The 22,133-nt window shown below is 38.2% G+C and overlaps 1 protein-coding gene across 8 annotated transcripts in view; it reads right to left on the bottom strand.

Annotated features, from left to right (window-relative positions):
- GULP1 (GULP PTB domain containing engulfment adaptor 1) overlaps nt 1-22,133 on the bottom strand; it is a 274,829-nt gene that overhangs the window by 24,316 nt on the left and 228,380 nt on the right. For 5 of the 8 annotated variants that reach the window (XM_043525324.1, XM_037912575.2, XM_037912571.2 and 2 more), the window contains 3 exons: nt 20,097-20,213; nt 19,556-19,648; nt 1,356-1,580 (listed from right to left, as the gene is read on the bottom strand). In XM_043525324.1, the coding sequence (XP_043381259.1) occupies nt 1,356-1,580; nt 19,556-19,648; nt 20,097-20,213 (435 nt within the window). The remainder of the gene's footprint in view (nt 1-1,355; nt 1,581-19,555; nt 19,649-20,096; nt 20,214-22,133) is intronic. The other 3 variants (XM_037912576.2, XM_043525325.1, XM_043525326.1) reach the window with 1 other exon arrangement.

Here is a 22,133-nt window from a genome sequence, read left to right as displayed (position 1 = left end):
TAAGATTAGAATTCAACTTCTTTTTTAAAAATGATTAATTTATATGGAACTTTTCACACACACACACACACACACACACACACACTCTTGTTGACATCAAGAGGCGTTAGCACATGCACTTCAGAGAAAGCCTATGGGCCAATGGTTCTTGAGAGCATATTGTTTATGTGCAATAGACTCTTGTTAATCTGCACATGGAACTCCCATTAATATCATGGGAGTTCTGTGTGTAATTTTCAGGCTGTGTAACACAAACAACAGTAATCAAAAAGTGGGCAGATCTCACACTCCTCGCGCAAACAGAACTCCCAATGATGTGAGAGGGGGTTTGTCTGCATCAGGAGTATGATATCAGGCCCTGCACGTATTTATGAGCCATAGATTACCCTAGATTCACATGCAGATTTCCCACTGATGTTCATGGAAGATTTTTGCGTGAATTGTGGCTAGTAGATAATAACTGAGAATTTAAGGTTATAAATAGGTCTGCAGAAGCTAGATAGATATGTAAACAATATTTAAGGTCAGTCTTAAATGAGTCTTTTTGATAAAAGCTTTTCATTCATATTTTGCTGTTCAATATTCCAATTTCTTGTCGTATTCATTGGGCATTTTGATAGCATTAATACAACTAATTTTTATTAAATTTGATAATTAGTGATTAATTCAAAAAATAAATGTGTACTATTAAAATCTGGATGAACATGAGAAGCATTTTTATTCAGTAAACACATGCAGAAAGCCGTGATAATGTTTGCCAAATACAGCCAAATGTCATTTGCAAATGGAGAAAAGATTGTGAGTATTGACAAATTGTTATGAGAAGGCAGTCAATATGCATGTTACAGATCATTTTAGAATAAAATAATTTGCAGCCTTCATTTTGCACAGAGTTCATATAAACTATAGTAAAACAAATATAATGGCTGATTGTTCTTCTGGCTAATCAATACTTTCTCACTTACCCAAGTTCTCTTTCTACTGAAAAAATTAAAGCCCTCCAAATCAGACTTTTGGGACACTGTCTTGAATAACGTAAATACCTATTATTAGTGTAATTACTCTACCAAAATAGCAAACTAGTCCAATAAATATAGCACATACAGGTAAACCATTAGAACGTAAAGAAGAAGAAATGTTAAGAAGTTGGAAAAATAAGGTATTATCTTAAGGATATGATGCAGGCACCATAAAACATCTCAAAAATCTCCATATTTTAACAGTACCCATAAAAAACCTACAATACATCTGATCTGTCCTTTAACCACTGTACAAAATGTATATTTTAATACAATCAACACACAACAGAGAACATAGGAAAATAGAAAAAAAAAGTTTTTGCACAGCAGGATTACACGAGGTCTTGGGATGCTGTATTCATTGACTGGCTTTGGAAGACCACTTTTTGAAGGTGGTGGTGTTAATAGTCCAGATGATAGTCTGGAGTCAGGAGAGCTCATAGGAGTAAGTGTAATGGAAGAGATATCTAAACAAGGAGTTGAATCCTCATTATTACACCAGAAAAAGGTGGAGGGTCTTTGAAACATATGTTGATCATTACCAGACTTTATGTGCAGCAACTGTAAAGGAATCACAGAAAGAGAAAATATTCTAAGGAATAGAAAGTAGTAATGTAAGGGAAAGAAAAAATTCACATTTTATATTTTAAAAAGTTGTTTGCAAATTGCTGTTCAACAGAACACTAAAGAATTTTTTTGTAAATGAAAAGAGAACCTTAAAAACCCATAGTCATTAAAAGTATTCCAGTATTGGTGGGAACAAAGAAGATTCATATATTAAAAATTTAATAAAAATACAATGAATACATTTTCTATGTGGGCACAATGGGTTGCACCCACAAAAATCTGCATGCAACAACATACCTACAAAACCCCATATTTGCACATGCAAAACAGTAGTTAGGCACATAATTAGGGAGGAAAGTTGTTGTGGTTAAAGTACAGGCCAGAATCTGGTTCTCTGTCATGTTAATACACAGTTCCACTGACCATTTCCCCCCCCCCCAACATAAAAAAAAATTCATATAATAAAATCCTCATACAATAAAAGCCTGCTATGTAGGCAGTTTACGGGATTTGTTTTATTTTGAATAGGAAGATTGTATTGGCTTCTTTGGTTACTCAGCTATAGAATATGAAAACTATACAGTTCCTACACAGAAATATATATCCTTATGACATTTTTGGTACAACAACAACTAATGCACTTTTGAGTTGAAATGAGATGCGTTTAACTAGATAATTCAAACAGTGTCTGAGATCTTCTATCACAAAGGCTCAAATCCTCTTTCCCCTAGCACAGGTAAACAGGGTTCATGACACAGTAGACCTGCTAAAACAATGAGGAGTCCTGTGGCACCTTAGAGACTAACAAATTTATTTGGGCATCAGCTTTTGTGGGCTAGAATCCACTTCTGTGGTTGTGCTGAGTGGGGAGCCCCTTGCACGTGAACAGTCCAGCATTCTGGGGACTTCTAGCAGAGCAATTCTTTCCAGTTGAAGAGGGGTGAAGCATGAAGGTTCTACCAATTCCCAAGTCCTTCCCACACAATGGCCAGAATAGCTACTGCAGCCTTTGAGTAGCATCACTGGGGCTGGTCCTTGTCTGCTCTGTGACCTGAGGAGAGGATTTCTCCCCTCCCCACGCCCAAACGCACAGTCAGCAGGGAATCATGTTTTAGATGTGGTGGGTGCTAAGAAGTGTATTTATTCTCATCACCCAAAAGTCTGACAGTAAAACCTTACTTCCCCGATTTTATTTCCTTTCGTTTTTAACTTGTTACTTCCTTTTGTTTCCTTTATCTATTTGAATTTTAAGGTTTAAAATAAGTTGTTTTAAAATTATCCTAATACTATGTTTTCATTTATAATTCTATAGACTTCTAATTTCAAAAACAAAACACACAAGCATTATTTGAAAAGTAAGTGGAAAGGTTTTGTCTGATTTTCCCTGCCACGTCCTGAGTTGAGGTCAAGGTTCTGTGTTTCTCATGAAAAAAATGATGGCTTTACAAACAACTAAATCAGACCAGGGAGTTGCACTCCATCCCCTGCTTTAAGTGTTTGTGATGTCATCATTCTCCCCCCCCCCCACACTCCCCGGCCTCCAATTTGTCCACATCCTTTCTGTAGTGGGGGCCCCAAAACTCGCCGCAATACTCCAGATGTGGCCTCACTAGTGCCGAATAGAGGGGAATAATTATTTCCCTCGATCTGTTGGCAATACTCCTACTAATGCAGCCCAATATGCCGTTAGCCTTCTTGGCAACAAAGGCATACTGTTGACTTATACCCAGCTTCTCATCCACTGTAATCCCCAGATCCTTTTCTGCACAACTGCCCCTTAGCCAGTAGGTCCCCAGCCTGTAGCAGTGCATGGGATTCTTCTGTCCTTAGTGCAGGGCTCTGCACTTGTCCTTGCTGAACCTCATCAGATTTCTTTTAGCTGAATCTGCCAATTTGTCTAGGTCACTCTGGACCCTATCCCTACCCTCCAGAGTATCTACCTCTCCCCCCATCTGAATGTCATCCTCAAACTTGCTGAGGGCGCAATCCATCCCATCATCCAGATCATTAATGAAGGCGTTGAACAAAACTGGCCCCAGGACAGACCCTAGCGCACTCCGCTTGATACCGGCTGCCAACTAGACATTGAGCCGTTGATCACTACACATTGAGCCCGACAAACTAGCCAGCTTTCTACCCAACTTATAGTCCATTCATCCAATACTTGCTTTTTTAACACAATGAATCAGAGGGGGTAACCAATGTCCAAGGTCTGCAGGATACTTCCCTCTCTGGTTGTCTCTGGGGTGGGTCCTCCCTTCCCTCAGGGAGGGCCCCTTTGGGCAGCTGTGTCAGTGCCTTAAACTTCCCTCTGCTCTGCGCTGCTGGGGCTGTTGACTGCAGGTCTGCTCACCTCCAGCTCTGCCACCCAAATGAGCTAGTTCCCTGTCTTTTAATTCCTCCAGCAGATGGAGCATTTGCTGCAGGTGTGGCGGGGCTGGCTGAGCCCAAAATAATCCCTTAACCCCATGATGCCCAGTGTGGGGTTTGTACACCCCATCACAAGGTGCTACAGATCGCTTTTAAAAAAGAGATGTGCCCAGAACATCCATGGGCGCTGTCTTCTCTCTTCAGCTAATTTTGAAGCTCTTAGCCAGGGCCGGTGCTGTAACAGGCATGCATTTCCAGGGGCAGATGTAAGGGTTAGAGCAAGGTCACCCAACATGCAGCATGAGACCCAAAGGTCACATCACCTTAGGCTTTTTAAAGATAAAAAGTTAAAAAGAAAACCCTTAAAACAAAAATACAAACTGTCGTATGCTGCCAACTACTGGAATCTAGCACCACAGCAGCACCTTTCCTTGGCAAATTGTTCTATAATGGTGTCCAGCTCCATCCTTGCGGTCTTGTCTTCCGCAATTGCAAGGAAAGCAAGGTCACTGAACCATGTCCATTTTCCCCTTTTGGTCAAACATCATCACGAAAACTTGACACTATGAAACTCAAGTAGCTCTGGATTCCAAGTGACAAACTGAACACCTCTGTGCCCTCTGTAAAAAAAATAAATAATACAGCCAGAAGGACACAATCTCCTGAATCAAGTCTGAAGAAAATTATGAGTATTTTCCCATGAAATTAAGAACTTCCTCTGTTGCCTTTTCTAAAGTTATATTTTGAAGTCGCTTGGGATGGAGGAAACCAAACAGGGTCGCTACCTCTTGAAATCCTTCACGTTGAGATTTTAGTTCCCTGTTCTGTCTAAAACTTCAAAATATTTCCTTCAATGGTTATCCTTTGCTTCAAAGACAGAATTGTGTGCAAATTCATCATGTGCAGCATTCATGTCTCTTCCTGTGGCTTGATTCCCACCTGTTCTGAGATTCTTTTACAATTTCCTTGTACTTTTCTTCAGATCAGAATTTGCTAACCTCATTCACTGTGCTCTCAAATGTCCTGGCACAGATCAATTTTCTTTGACTGAAGGATTCCAGAGGCTGCAGCCATGATAACAAAGATCCTATGCCACCATCACAGATTGAGGTAGCACATCCAGGCCATCAAAGACAAGTTGTTTTTTGCTCTCGATGTGTGTCCTCACTGCTCCTGCATTCGGCAACAGTTTCAGCTTATAGGCATTCAATTGTATTCTGAAAATTTACTGTCATTTCTTCAGTGGATTTCATCTCAGCTGCCCATCTAGTCTTGCGGATTGTCTTTAAATGTAAAGATCTCCTTCATTCTTCAGAAGCCTGTTCAATTTCATGTGCTGCATCTATCCTGCCAACTTCTTCAGGGGTCTGAAGCACATCATCAAGTTCCTCTTCCCTTTGCAAAACTTTACTGTTTCAAGCAAGAGCGTGACGGTAACAATCATTTTGGACTTAATCACTTGTTTTCCCTATTGATGGTTAAAGTCTACAAACTATTTATATATTTCCTGCAAAGTTCAGAAGAAAACCTTCAGATCTGGACTGATCTTATCTTCAGCAGCATGCACCAAAAGTATGTAAATTTGATGTGCTGAGCAATCAATGTCTGATGCATACACTTTATCTCCTCTGCTGACAGATATTCTCTCATTTTGCTCACAGTCCTCCACAAGCTCTGGCCATAACACTGGCCCCATCATATCCCTGTCCAGACATGTCTTTGGGGTCTAATCCATACTTGCAGAATACAACATTAGTTAACTGGTCACACAAGGAGGCAGCATCTGCCTCACTTGCTGCCACAAAGCTTACAAAATGCTCTTTAATACCTACTTTTCCTTCAAAATGATCAGTATTAAACGGAAGCAAAATAGTCATCAGATCAACATGGCTAATATTTGCAGCTAACAGCTTAGCTTTTTTGCAGCTATTAAATATGCATCTCCTGGCTTCTGATGCTAAAAGACTTAAGTTCATCAGTAATTGTCTTGCTTAAGTATTTGATTTCCCTTAGTGTCACTGATATGTTGGGAAAAAGTGATAGTGAGCCTTGCAAGTAGCGTAATGAAGTTCAACTAAATACCACCATTGTTGCTCTACAGCACTTCACAGTGGCCATGAAAGGGAGACCTAAACTAGTTAAAGTTTTGACAGCATCAAGCAATATTTTTAGTACTTCTTGCCATTTCCTATTATGTTGAGATGCTTGTTTATCAAAATGTGCATTGATACTATGACCCTTCGTGAACTGTAGAGCTGCCACACGTGACTACATATGTTGTTTGCTCCTGCCATGAACAGACATTGACTTTAGAGTATTCTTTCAATCACGGTTAACCATGCTGATTTTCAAGCATTTGTATCCTTGAACAACCAACAAATTTGACAGCATGCATAATCTGAAAGAGATGAGTATACTAGCCACTTGACATGCAAATCTTCAACGTGGTGCATTTTTCATTCTGTAAAATGAAGATGAAAAATGGTGGCCTATATGACAAAAAGGAAACTGTCCATATGGCACATCATTCTCCGTGGACTGGTAAGGACAATCTATACAACAGCTCAGATGATAAAACAATCTTGAAAGTGATTTATCAGATGGGAATGTCAAACCTATTTCAGCAGGAAGACTGCTTTGACCTGCTTCACTGTTGACCTGCTCATCTACAGGGATGTGGGCTTTTTGGTTTTCTATCATTTATGGGATCTTTGGCTTTGTAGCTCATCTACAGGTCATCAGCTGTGCTTGTTTCAAGCAAAGTTTCTCTGAAAATATCATCAGCTACTACTATAGGTGCAACTTCAATGGTGCCTCACAAATTGTGTTCCTGACTTAAACCTTGACACAATGACAGATTCATGCTTATTGAACTGAGATGCAGTTCTTGACTTTCTACTTCAGATTGCAGGAATTGATCATAAAGTTTACAAAATGATAGTGCCTGCTGCTTAGCATCTTTGGAAACAGTTTATAACAAAATCTCCTTTTCTTTTCATTTGCTGAAACCAGACTTTTATTTGTATTTATGGTTGTCATTGTCAGGTATCTTCCACTATGAGAATAACTACATTGGAAATATATGCTTAAATAAAGTGTATTTTTGTGCTGCTTAATTTGTCCTTCAGTTGTGAAGGTATCCCTTCAAAAATGTTGACTTTCTGTGTGCAGAGAGAGAGAGAGAGACAGACAGACAGAGCTAAAGTGGAGCTGGCTGGGGAGAGTCCTGAGCAGGCAGACACATACTTCTCAGGTTTCAGAGTAGCAGCCGTGTTAGTCTGTATCCGCAAAAAGAAAAGGAGTACTTGTGACACCCACAAATACTTCTTTTCTTTGTAAGTACTTCTCAGTGTCCCAGAGCAAGAGGAGGATAGGGAGTCTATGGAAATAAACTTCATTTTCAACAGCAACCTGTTCATTACTGGAACTTGCCCAGGGGCTGTGACCCCTGTAGGATGGGGATAGGAAACTTCTGCTATCACCAGCCACTCTTGGGCATGCTCAAATGCTGTGCAATTTTGTAAAGGCATTGCAGGACATGTGGTTGTAGGTTCCTATAAAAATGAGGGCTGGTGGCCAGGGGCAGTGTTAGACACATGCGACTGATGCAACTGCAGTGAGGGGGCCCCTGGCAATGTTGCCTGTCTCAGTTACTTGTGAGGGAGGGGCCCCAGAATTGGGTGGGGGGCAGACGACACAGGCAGAGGAATAGCAGGTTCATTTGCTTAGGTGTCCGTGCACTTGTACGGCTCCTGCAGTTCCAGGGCTGCTCAGCTGCACAACATATACCCAGCTCAGCTTCTGCCATTGTTTGTGGCCTACTGGAACCTCTAAAAAGAGCAATGTGCTGGTCCCCACTGCCCACATTTGAATTTGCCCAAGGAGGGGGCCTCCACGAATTCTGATTGGTAGGACCCCCAGTGGCAGAGCCTCCATTTTGGTCAAAGGCTCTTCCCTCCCATTGCCTGGGGAAATTCAAATGCTGGCAGCAGGAACCAACGTGCTGCTCCTCCTAGAGGCTCTGAGTGTAGCTCTGGTGGCAGCATCAGCAGCAGTAGTTCGTAGCTCTGGCTCCCGCAACAGCAGTTTTGGCTTTGGCAGAAGCAATGGTGATAGCTCTAGTGGCAACAGCAGGGCCTGGGCCAGAGGGGGCAGATGGCACAGCATGGAGCCGGGAGGTGGTGGGTGGGAGCAGAGTAGGGATGCAGAGGAAGGGAAGAGTGTAAGGGGGTGAGGCAAGTGAGAGTTTATTTGAATGTGGGACATATGATGGCATGTGGGAGCCCACAATAAAAACTTGCGCTGAGGCCCATATCTTTGTTCCTCTGCCACGGCACACAGGAGAAGGAAAAGGGGAAGGGGCGGGGGGAACCAAGTGAAGCCCAGTCAGCACTTGCTGACCTTGCTGATTGTTACATCTGTCGCTGTGCATGGCCCTTTTGTTGTATGGTCCCATTTGAGTGGCAAACAGCTGAAAGAAACCTTACCAGGTAAGATCTCAGAGAGACACTGTTTATACTCAGTGGTTTCACCCCCAGCACTCAGTGGGAGGCAGAGAATTCAAGGACTCTGCCCCTGGCCAAGAGGAAGGAGTTATGCAGGCACATGAGTGCTACATGACGGATCTTGGGGAGAAGAACTGCTCCCTCAGAACCTGAGTAGGATATTGGAAATGGCCATGCCATGCATGATAAACACGTCAAGGAGGCTCCAGGTTGACAGGTTCCAGGACCCTGACCCTTAGATAAGAAATTAGTCAAGGAAGAAACAAAGACATATTTTACACTAAACAAAGGTAAGGTCAGGCCAGGAATCAGCAGACACCTGTGATGCAGTGAGATCCAAAGGCGCGCATATCTTTTCAGTCTGTTTTTCTCTCTCTGACACTATTTTCCACTTTGATTGGTTTCTTCCTCTACTCTTCTGATGGTTTGTCTTTTACTATTTCCCTTACATTGCTCTTCTCTCACACACTGCCCTCCTTCCTGACTGTTCCCTGTTATTTATTCTCATCAAGGGGGTTCTGTGGCTGTCATGGCATTTCCTTCAGTTTTCTTTTTTTCTCATTCTGGAATTCTGGTTAGTCAGATACTGTAATGCTTGCAGATGCTCAAGGAATGTCTTGAACAAATATCCAACATTTGAAAAAAAATCCTTCTTGTCTCTAGATCAAAGCCTGTTTGGCTGGTCTGGTGAGATGTTCCTTAGCAGTCAGCCAGGGCTTGGTATACAACTTCCTATGGAAACAGATAGAGTCAACGTGGTTGTGAATGATTACACTTTCAATCAATTGTATATCCCCAGGAAGGCTGGTGTGTAGAGCTGATCCCCTTCTAGATTGCTTCAGGCAGCAATAGTGAAAAAAGGCACACCCAGATATTTTAAATAATGAAAATAGGTTTATTTAAAATAAATAGATGCACTCAGGGATCCATTAAAGTTGTGTGTGCAAGTTCTCTCAAAAGCAGTATCTAAACTCTTATTGTGATACAAATGTAAGCCGCACCACCATATGAAACCAATAAGGGGAAAATCAGATTGCCCCCCACATAATCAAGACCAAATGGAAGAACGACCAGTGATTAATGTACTGCCAAACCACTAAAACACAGAGGAAAAGTAAACAGCACATACACAAGAGTAATGGAAACTTTAGCTGTATATCCAAGTGACTGATTGCATGAAACAGAGAACAAAACACCAAAAGCCAGCAGCAACACCCCATGCCAACAGTTCAAATGCCACACACGAGTATAGCTTTACAGAAACTCCAAAGCTCTATTCCCAACTAAGGAAACCACATCTTTCTAACCACGATACAGTGTTACTAATACTTCTCACAGACTTATTCGGGAAGTGGTAACAAATGTGTTAATCTGTTTTGCATAAGACTTCTCGACTGACAGTTATATATCATATTGAGCAACTATTTAAGCTTTTAACATCACTACCAGCTTTGATAGAGATCATTCTAAAATAAAATTTAAAATAATATTATGCAGAAACTGATTTAATTTTTTAGAAATGCACTGAATGAATATAAATTCAAATAGTAAAAATAATAAAGTTACAGAATCATAATGGACGAAACATGCATGCAAAAGACTTGCTACTTGATGGTTAACTTTCTCTTTCATTCTTTTGCTGAACAATTTGACTGCATAATCAAAATTCCTTTTGGCTTTCTGCCTTGGTTCTCATTACTTTTAATGCCTTGGTGTATGAATGCAACTAAAGATATTTTATTTTGAAAGTGTTTTCCCCTTTCCAATTCAAGTTCACTTCAGGACATCGTAGCTTTATTAGGGTGTTAACTTGGATAGTATTGCAATCGCCATAACCATGTATTGGTATAGATATTGATGAAATAAGTGAAAACAAAATTTCACAGAAGGGAATCAGAGGTCATATATTCACTGCTAAAAGCTTAGGGCCAAATTAACGCCAGGTGTAAACAGGTCAAACTCCATGACTATCAGTGTTTCCCACCCATTTACACTCAGGATGAAACTGGGCTACATGTAAATTTGAAAAATTTAAACAATTAGAATTTACAGCTCTGTAAAATCCTAGGCCAAAAGAAATAGCTTTCAAAAATATAATTTGGAAAAAATCTTTGTCATGCAACATAGGACTATATCCAGTTTTTTTACACAGTTCTTTCTCAGTCATACGCCACTGGCCTGTAGTTTATTCTCATGAAAAGCAGTATCCTAGCTGCATAACTTCAGAGCTGCTCTATTTAAGTCCCTCAGACAAGCCTCTTTAAAGCCTCAGGGAAGCTCCATACTGAAATAATGCTCCAAATATGATAATGAATCTGCAAAGTAATGTTTTAAGAATTCCTTTGAAAAGGTTACATAGTAATTTAGAACCTGTAAATATGAGGTTCTCCCATTCCTAGTTACACTTTTATCTATATATTTAAACAAATTTCTTACAAATTGGTGTTCCATCTCAGAATAACACATGATCTCAGATTTCTTAATAATCTGCATTATCAAAAGGACACAATGTCTTGTGTGCCAGGAACTTCTAGTGAAATGCAATAAATGCATGACATTATGGTATGGTATGCATTCTGTTAGCATTTGCCATTACTGCAAGTTATGTGGATGCCAGGTTCTATGTCATTTCATTGGGTTACCTATATCAGCAGAGCATATGCTGTGTAATTACAATACCTGGTTCTTATATAGCGCTTTCCATCAGTAGATCTCAAAGCACTTTATAAAGGAAGTCAGTAGCATTATAAATCCATCCAATCACTTACTGAAACTCACTAGATCAGTGGTTCTCAACCTATTGACCATTCTGGGCCACATATGTGGCCTGCAATGTGTTATGTGGGATGCATCCAATACTACCTGTATGGCCCTAAGGATGTCACATGGCCCACCACTCTGTGGTGACTGGGTCACAAGTGGCCCGCGGGTTGCAGGTTGAGAACCACTCCACTAGATCATAGTTTGAGTTGACTGCATTGTTTAAGAAATAATGTGCCCATATCAAACCCATTTTCCACTGTTTTTCTACATTTCTGCTCTTTTAAATAAATCCATTTAAAATGTATATTTTAGTTTCCAGTTGTTTAGTTTCCAGTTGTCTCCACTTGACTTGCCTCTATCCTTACTTAAAATATTTAGGGAAGTCTTGTTTCTATTTTGTTTTTTATCATCAAATTAACGATTTTGCATTACATTTCACATGTCCATGCCATGTGTTAAAACAAGACTTGATTATAATGGACAACTAACCTACCATTCCCACTTGTTTCAGGGACTCTAGATAAGAGAAGGAGGCACGAGTAAGATTTTGCCCTGTCATACCATGTGATCTTTTCCAGGGTCCTCAATAGCAATTTTTTTTGTTCGTTTGTAAATTTCAACTGCCAGGCAGTTAACAAATAACAAATTTTAGTTTTTAAAAGTTTACATGCAGAATGCCACACAATATCACCCATGCATAGACATACATCTGTCTTCCCTCACAGAGTAGAACTCTTGCAATAAATTCAAGCATACATAGTAGCATCCTTTATTTGAAAAGAGAAAAAGTAATATATGTGAAATTTAGTAGAGTACGGTCTTTTCTCATTTTATGCCTAAATGTACTATATCCCCCTGTAGTGCACTGGGACCACAACTTGCCATCTCTCTTTGCATGGGAATTCTGCAGGATTTTTACATAAATATCAATGTCAAGACTTAGTTCTTGTAATTTAAAATACCTTTTAATGATATTAAACCAATAATAATCATGGTTTTAGAATATGAATATCAGTAACTGTCTTTTGTTTGAATAGGAACCTTTGCTCCTGTAAAAAAACTGCAGCTTTACATTATATGGCCAGCTAAAGGGAAAACCTTTTACTTCTATTGCAACACTGAGAGACTCTATCCGTTTTTTAAAATCTAGAAAACCTTTATCACAGTGAGCATCGCATTCTCACAAGTATTCTTCATATCTCTGAACATCACCAGCATTAATTAGAAATAGCAATTATACACAATCATAGTTGTACAGATGTAAGATAAAATGTTTCCCTCAGATCTGTTCTATAAATCTTAGCACCAAGATTCAGTTCTCCCTACATCCATAGAACAGCCACTGAAATTAAAGTGAGCTCTCCACATGGAAGAAGAGCAGATTATGGGAGTCACAATCTACCTTGAGAATCTGAGAGTGAAATAATCTCAGTCACTTCCCAATATCACACTCTACAAAGAAAGCAAAGAGACTGAAGGAATTAAATTTGAGGGGCTGAAAAGAACCTTTTAATATGCGATACAAAGATCACACATTCAATTCCTGACCACTGAAATTTACCATGAAGGCCAGAGTCTGCTATTTTTACTCCTGCTGAGTAGCATCTCAATCTACAAATAGTGCCAATGAAATTAAGAGGATTATTTAATAGGACTTCATATGAGAAAGTACATCAGAATCTAGCCCAGAATGTTTAATATATCTCAGGCCATTCTTGAGAACTAAATATACATATACTTACAACCTTTTGCATCCCTCAGATATACTACAGGCAAAAAGGAAATATTTTAAGAAGTGGAAGAGGACTAGTGCTTTGAATCATGATAATAAAAATTAACACTCATATTCTTAATATTAAGTAAAACAAATGGTTTTAATGGAGCATATGTTTTTACTTTTCTTTAACTATCATACTGATTTAAGATGATGAAGACAAATCAGAAAAAAAAAACCAAAAACAAAGTAAATGTGACATGGATGACAGATGAAATTATACATTTGTATCCTTAAAGTGCAGTTAACATATTGAGTTGATCTAAGACAAATATAACATATCTTTTTATAATTGTAGTGTTTTGTGACTAGGCCTTTTTAGATGCAACTTGATGGAAATTTAATCCTACATATTCCATATAAAATTACAACCCCTAAGCTCAGACATTATTTGATTAGATACTGTTTAGTGTATCCAATCACTTTTGAAGTTAACACAGCTGTGTTAAATTCTGATTGTCAGCACTCCTCTCAAAAATAAAACAATGTAACAACATTCCATTTTATTTACTCTTTTACATTGTATCTTATACATCTATCACAGCGAAATCCCCCATTTTACTTGATATGCGGCCCTCCAGTCCATCCATGGGTAGGGCTTGCTGGGATGGGCAGGAGGAAGAGCTGGACTCATGCTACCTTGACTACCTGCTCTTACTGGACTGGAATGATGATCATATTCAGGCAAGTTATGTATCCCCTATATGGAAACTTGTCACCTAACAACTCAAGTTCATGTGCTGGGCCTTCAACAAAGATGACTGGTTTTGCTCAATTATTTTTCATGCTGAAGAAATCCTTAAACAAAGATTAAAAAAATTGTTCCTGGGAGAATTTTCTAAGAGAATTCAGTATTCTTTACTGAGGACATAGGAATCTGGATTCCACACAGCATATGTACCCCATAGTTGCCGAAAAAATTCCTCAAGAGGTAGAGCTGAGTCAGGTCATCAGTCCAGTCAATACTTTGCCAAATCCATACCCATGCCTCTCCTTGGGAGAGGTCAACAAGATAGAATCAGGTTAATATTTGGTAATTAAAGAGGCAGTCTGGTCCCGTGGATAGAGAACTGGCCTGTGAGTCTATGAATGCTCCACACCTCCTGCTCAAAAGGATATTCACATTGAGCTCAATTGTAGCTTTGCCAGAAGCCCCGCGCAAGAGACAGTGCATGGTTGCACTGCCCCAGGAGCAGATGTGGAACTAGAACAATTAGGAACCACCCCTCATTTCTTCCCAGTCACCTGTGCGTGAGAGAACTGTTGGGGAATGATGATTAAGAGGACCCAACATTGAGATACTCCTCAAAATGCAATGCAGGGAAATTACTAACAAGTTGAGGTTTTTTTGGGTAATAATTCACAAACATAATGTTGGACTTTGAGTAAAAGATCTCTGAAAACCCATGTTTAAAGAAGATAAGAAATGCTGACATAAAGGGTCATCAGCTTTTCCATAATTCTCCATTCAAATAAAACTTAGTTATGAGGATACATACTAAATTTTGATATTGAAATATAAAGATGAAGAATTGTTAAATTATAATTTTTGTTAGAGCTTTGTTAATTCAATAGTTTATAATTTTGGATAATAAATAAGTTTGCATGGGACAATACCAGTGCCAAGGCAAAAGGAGGGAAAAGGACAGCCAATAGAGCCTCCCCTGCTACACCTCCATCAGTGTCAGGTGTGGACAAGGGGACTTAAAAGAAGGAGACCTACCCAGTTGGGGGCTCACCAGGAAGGAGAGCAGAGCTCTGCTACTGCCTCACTGAGGGTAGGCTGGCTCAGTAGTAGCACATGTGGTATTATAGCATTGCACAGCAACAGTTAAAGTATTAGGTCTCAGTCCCGCAGTCCCTTAACATGTAAACACTAATTAACTTAAATGGGAACTCCATGTACAAAATGATTGTACGATAAAACCGATATATACCCTATTATGAATGTATATAAATAGTAATATCCAAATGATGGAAAATATGAATAGATCTAATTATTTGATATTATGTCCAAAAGAGGGTCAGAAACCCACCAGACACTGGCACCTTTAAAAAAAAAGTTTTTAAAATTATTACTACAAAAAAAGGAAAGAAAAACAAACCATAAATATGTATATTTACAGGCTCAAGTCCTGCCCACTTAAAATTCACCTAGTAATGTTTGTTTATTGGATTCAGATGTTTTAATCTCCTCTAAAAATAGACATATGTATTAAAAATATTAGTAGATCACTAATATACAATGCCAGCTAGTTTCTTTCTGTTTTTTTTAAAGGAAAAAATTGACAGTCTGATGTTTGAAGTTTTGCTAATTTAGATGTAGGACTTTTCATAAGGATATTTCCTATGCATTTCTTAGTGTGGATTCAAATTATTTTATACTTAAAAAATTAAATATAATTTCACAGTGTGACACAAGAGGAAATAATTATGATACATGCTGTGAATTTGTATGAAGATTAGTACCTCTGAACAACTACAAACTCTTTGTGTTATTGAGTCATACTAGGAAATGCCTAATAATGTGTATTGAGAGCATATCATCTATCATACTTCACTTATAGCATATAAAACACAGTAATCCATCTGCTATTTTAAATGTGAATGAACAAAACTAGATTTATATTTTTCTGACTGAATACAGTAATTCTTCTGTGTTACATCATCACAAGACTATATCCTTATGAAGTTCCCTGCACATATCTCAATCGGGAATGAGGACAATTAACAAAAAGAAGCTGCATTTTTCACACTGATTATTAGAAGTGGTTAGCTGGCTATTGAGATGTGATAGTTTTCTGAGAAAGGTCCAGGCTTTGAAATATATTTTGCCCAGAAAGTTAAATTTTCATCAAATTGGAAAAATGTCTCTGCTCATTAACAAGTAACACAAGAAAGGTCATACATTTAAAAAAACAAAAGCAAAAAAGAGGAAGCAGATTTTCCAGTGGTTAGATCTGTGAATTTAAAAATTCCTCTTAAAAAAGTGCATTCAAGTAATTTTAGCAAAATCCCGCAATTACTTTTTATTACCATTTTTAGTAACATCACACATTTTCCTCCCAGAAATGTATAGAATATAAGAAAAGGTACATTCATTCTACTTTTACTTTTGTAAAATGTAGTAATTTAGATATCCTTGTTTGAATAAGCATAATTTAGCCTTAAACACATACCCGTCCACATCCTGCAAAGTTTTTAGTGCCTCTTCTAACTATAATATGCTCATCGCAACTGAATGCTGTGGGACTTTGTCTGGCAAGGAGGAAGAAAAGGGATTGTAGGTCTTGAGCCATGGGGGAACCAGAAGTGTCTGGTTTAGATGGGGACACTGAACCACCAGGTACACCAGCTGGGGGGAAAGGGGATTTATATCCAGTGTCACACAAATTGTACCCTCTTTCTTCATGAACCAGCAGCGCCCTCTCTCCCACCCATGGGATCAAAGTAGGACCAAGTATTTTATGATCTACAGTGGACACTGTGCTAGTTGCCTTTTTCCTTTAGGAGCTGGGAAGGAATTTTCCCCTCACTACCATACTGGCCCAGGTGCTGAGGATTGTTTCGCCTTCCCCACAGAAGTTCAGAGACCCGTTGAGTTAGGTAAGGAATTTAGGTCAAGATGTCACAAATTAGGCAAGTGTCCATTGCAGGTACTCATTTTATGGGGTGGCAAGGAAGGGAGGGGGTCTGGTTTCCTAGGGAAGCTGGAAAAGGGAGTTGGGATTCTTAGTGTCTAACACAGTGGGGAGACAGCCCTCTTTTTCCAGGCCCTCTGACCCTCATGACCAGCAATGGGATAGGACCCGGTTGGGAAGGGAAAGGGCTGATGGCAGCCCTCCCAAATAGATGGAAATGATTAAGAAAAAAATGGTGACCAGCGCTATACAATTTACTGCTGGGTGATCCCAGATAAATTAATAAAGGTGCAGCCTTATTTCAACACATCCATTGAATCTTGTCTTTGTTCCTGTGTGTGTCTGGGACAATGGGAATTGAGGTTTTGCAGACTCCGGGATCACACTCTCTTTGCAGATAATTAAATAAGTTTCAGTCATGGAAAATAATAGTTTATGTAAAGCACTGATTGTCTATTATATTTAACAATTTTTTTCTCATTCCATACCTGTCTCTTACATGTACCTGCTCATTTTATTATAATGGTAATACAAACAGCTTTGGCCTATTCGAATGACCTTCTGGGCATGCTGCAAAAGCTATTTGTTTGATAGGGTTTTACGGGAAGGATCAAGTTATGTTATGAGATAAGATATGAGAATGAGAAGTTTTCCTGGAGTATTTCTTTTTATTGCTGATTAGCTGCGATACACTGTTATCTCTCTTTGATTACTTAAGGCTGCTGGCAGGCAGAATTAATTTATATATTAATATTTATGCTGCTGAGTAGTTCTTACTGTAATTCTAATTATTAGAATGAACAGAACTTCTGTACGGTAATTCTTTCTTTTTAAATATTCAATCTAAAGAAATAACAAATAAATTAGAATACGCTTATATTTGAAACAACATTTTGGAGATGATTTTTTGAAAATATAAGAATTAAATATGTTATTCTTGTAATGAATGGGTATGAAATGTAAATGTAACAGCTGTGTGTCTTATATTTACTAGCAAATAAAATAAAGAAAATAATGCGCAAAAATGCTTTAAATCAGGACTTTTAAGACTGTATTGCAGATTTCCTCACAGGCATTCTACCACACAAAATAACAGCTATCCTAAGGGTCAAATTCTGTTCTCAGAACCATGTGCCAGAAGTCACATTGAAATAATACACAGAAAGCATATACACATTGCTACCACAATGCCAATAATAATAATACCCAATCAGTGAAGCGCATAATTTGGCCATTATACAATTGCAATCTACAATCTCATATGTTATTTGTACTGTTTAAGTGTCAAGAGGCCTCATCAGGTACCTGGGTCCCATTGTGATAAACCCTGGATGCACACATAATGAACACATGGTTCCTGGACCAAAAAGCTAAATAGGAAAATATTGTTTTTTGCTATTCTTGTTTCTTTTATAAGAAGAATGTATCTATCACAGGATTACTATAAAAGCTGGTTTTGCTCTTAGACAAATTGAATGATTAGGTTTACCAATAAAGGATCAACTCTTACAGTTTTTATTAAGGAAAATATCCTGAATAAAGGCTGAGGATTTGGCCTGAGGGATTAGTACTTTTGATTGAATGCATAGTAAGTGGGAAATCATATACAATTTACAGTTTTCACTGAGTCCCTATGAAAGAAAGACCTTCATATATACAATCATATCCATTCCAGTCACATGTTACTATCACACTTGATGACATTATGGAGACAGACCTCCACAGAACTTAATTTCAGTATAGTGATAATACTGATAAATTATCATTGCTATAATAAACAGACTCTGGGGGCCTTCGTGGATCAAAATGTAGATATCCAGTTAAGGCTGATGCCAGGCTGGGAACAAGATGAAAAAACTCACATTTTCAAAATATGTGGTAGGCCCAGATTTTAATTTACACAACTGTAAATATTAAAGAAAATGCATTGTAAAATGTTTGGATACTTCTGTAATTCAAAAAAATACTCTGACTTAAGAAAATAAAAAAATAAAAATTGGCAAATTATTTTTCTGCTTGGACAAAAATATAGACTCAAGGGATGTAATTCTGTCCCAATTGACTTCAATAGGACCAGCATTTCACCACTGATATTTAGATTAAAAACTAATCTAAATATCAGTCTCTTTTCGTAAAGACTTGTATATGCACATCAACTGTTTTTTTTTACAGCTATGTAAATATATTTGAATACAATAAACTATAACTGCTTTAGAGCCATTAGGGTCAGTCTGCTAAACAACCTATACTTTTAATAATAGTTCACTAACACTAACTAAATCTGCCATTTAAAAATTCCATAAAAATCGACTGATTCTGAAGAAGGCAAAATATTTCCATGAATAAAGGATCTTCATTCGCTTACAGTCATAACTAGTGAGCCAATCCTTTAAGTACTTATTTGCGTGAAAGATCATAATGGCTCTTGGGCTATGTGATTCTACTAGGGAATTGCAAAAGAACATAAAACTTGTTAAAACAAGAAGTAAGTTATAGACAAAACAATAGATGTAAGTAACGATATGTTTGTGACAGAAAGTTATTAAGAAATCCTGAGTTACAAAGCGCAGGGTTGACACACTGAACCAGATCCTTGGGACACAGGACTTTGCTCTTCATCCTTAGGTAGTCTGCTTGTGTGTCTGAGAAAAATGAGTTTGCATATATACAGCAACGTTTGGGCACAACAGGCTGAGTTAAGGAAACATCATTTATTGAATATAACTTTAAATTTTCCTACAATTGTTGGTTTGTCACAATCTTACTGTTACTTAAATATAGGATTATAGTGTGTTAATAATAATAATCAGAAATAGTGTGAATACTGTATTTGTTATCAAAACACAAAGATGGTGTTAAATAATTTTAAGTTATACCAGTCGTGGCTGGAAAACATAGTTGTATCCATGTACTTACTGGAGATGTATGTATTTGATTTATTCTTAACTGGTTTTCCAAATCTTGTACCTTATTTTTCAGTTCTATATTTTCAGTTTCTAGTTCTTGAATCTACAAAACAAACAGTCATTGTAAAGATACTGGGAGACTCATTCTCTGACGTATCTAATTTTAGCTATAAATCATGAATAACATTTTTATTTCTTTATTTATTTGAGATCTGCTATTCTTAACAGTATACTACAAACTAATTACCAAAAAACTAGTAATTGGGTTTAATAATTGATCCAAATGCCTCATTTTATTTGAGAATGAAATAAATTTCTTAGCACTTGTGAATTTTCAGGATGATGGAGAGATGCACACTGTTTTTTTCATAAATGCACTATAATTTCATAGATTATTGTCCTCTTTTTTAGTGTTTCTGGAGTCTCTTAATAATCTTCTGTCCTTAGTATAGTATTGAAACTTATGCTCCAGCATACTTCACAGAAATTTGTAAAAAATTACCGTAGTATATAATTTTCATGAAGAGAAGCAACAAATATGGATGACTTACTCTTTTCTGTAACCCTGCAATCTGTTTTCTTGTTTCAACATCTTTTCCTCCAGATTCCAGAAATTTCCTGTAAGCCAGGTCAAATGCTTGACCAATTGTTAAAGTTATCTCTTCAGCCTTTATACAAGTAAAATATTGGAATTAGCACATTAAGAGTATCTTATATAGTATTTTTCATTTCACAGGAGCACAAAACATATTACATAATTAGGGTCCTACCAATTTCACGGCCGTGAAAAATTTGTCACGGACCGTGAAATAAGCTCTTCCCTGTGAAATCCGATCTCCCCCTTGCTGCAAGTCCTGGCTGGGCTGGGAGAGGACTTATCCTTCCCCTGCATGGCTGTTCTCGCTTTCAGGGGGAGATCAGAGCCACCTTGGAGTGCCTCCCCCTGCTGCAGGAAGCTCCAGCACCGGAGGTTCCTGCAGCAGGAGGAGACTTGTGGAGGTGTATTCCCCTGCTCCTGGAAGCACCCTAGCTCTTAGCTGTGAGTCCCTGCTGCGCTGGGGAGAGACAGGACTTGTCCTTCCCTTGCATGGCAGCTCTGAGGAGAGAGTGAGGGGGGGAGATTAGACCTACTTCCGGGTACCTTTTGGGTTGGGACCCCCACGGTTACAACACTGTGACATTTCAGAAGTAAAAAGCTGAAAACATGAAATTGACCAATTTTAAATCTCTCTGTCCATTAAATTGATCAACATTGATCCTGAATTTGGTGGGGCCCTATACATAATATACAGTATACCTAGATACTGCTTCACCTACCACTGAAATGAATTCAGCTTTGAAAAGAAACATGGCAGCCAGGAAGATAACTGAAGAATAATTGATGCAAATAAACTACAGGGGAAACTGCTGTAGACAGAATGCGATTATCTATGTTGCAGTGTACATTATGCTACTTGTACATTATGCTACTTTAATATCTATAAACAATGTGCTTGGGTCTGTTTTTGTTGCATTTTCATCCCTTGAAAGTGGCTGATGGCTATAACTTTCTTTTGTTAATGAAATATTTTTATTGAATTCAATTTTTTCTTTCGTTGCTTTTAGTTAGGTTTCAAAAGTCTATATTATAAAAATAGGGTATTGATTTCCATAAGGTCGATATATCTATATATCGTATGTCTGTGCTTAAGTATTGAAGACCACAAGTGCCAAACCAAACCAAATCTGTGGACGTCCATGCAAATAAAATAGTTTCTCTCTTCATATTTGAGAACTCCATACATAATGTTTCAATTCCTTTTACATAGGAAAGATTTTACTTTGGATAACTTTTGCAGGGGCAAAAACCCAACAATACAATACATTCATTAACTGTTAATATTTTTGGAAACTCGGTTAATCCCAGTAATCACCATTACATGGTCAGCATTTGTTCAGTTTTCTCCTTGTACTTAGAACAGGAAAAACTGTAGCATATATGTGGTCTGTTTGTTGGAAAACAGATTTTTTTCTGACAACCACTGTAACAACTGGATTTATGTCAACCGGATTAGACTATTGGTTTTCTTTGTCATTGAAAAGCAAAGAAAAACATGGGAAAATATCAAGGCAAGACTGAGATTTTAATTTTGAAAGGAAGTAGAGACTTACCCTTTGATAACTTTCTGTAATACCAAGTGCCTGATACAGGTTTAATCATTTTATCTGCTGCAAATTAACACAACAAAGTGACAGTTGCTCAGAATTACCATTACCAATCAGCTGCATTTTGACTATTTTAGAGAACAGACCTATATTTACCACTAATTAAATAATGGTAAATTGGCATTTGGGAACATGCAATGCTGGCACTATGGGCACTTTCCAGGAAATGTGTGTAGATTGGAAGGGAAGGCACCAACTTGAATGAGCTTCTTTGGATGCTGAAGGAATTAACGGACTGGAAAGAGGGAAGGGGCAAAACTCACTTCAGGGACCACAGGGGTAGACAGAAGTGTCAGAGAAAGAGCAATAGTGAATGAGATGGGAAAGATACGGTCAGGAATCAGGGCCTGTAGCAGAGCCAGTCTCCAGGCAACTTAACGAGT

The sequence above is a fragment of the Chelonia mydas genome, chromosome 11 (genome assembly GCF_015237465.2).
Source record: "Chelonia mydas isolate rCheMyd1 chromosome 11, rCheMyd1.pri.v2, whole genome shotgun sequence".
Lineage (NCBI taxonomy): Eukaryota > Metazoa > Chordata > Testudines > Cheloniidae > Chelonia > Chelonia mydas.
The sequence above is the reverse complement of the archived record's forward strand: the minus strand, read 5'-3'. Positions and strand labels throughout refer to the sequence as shown.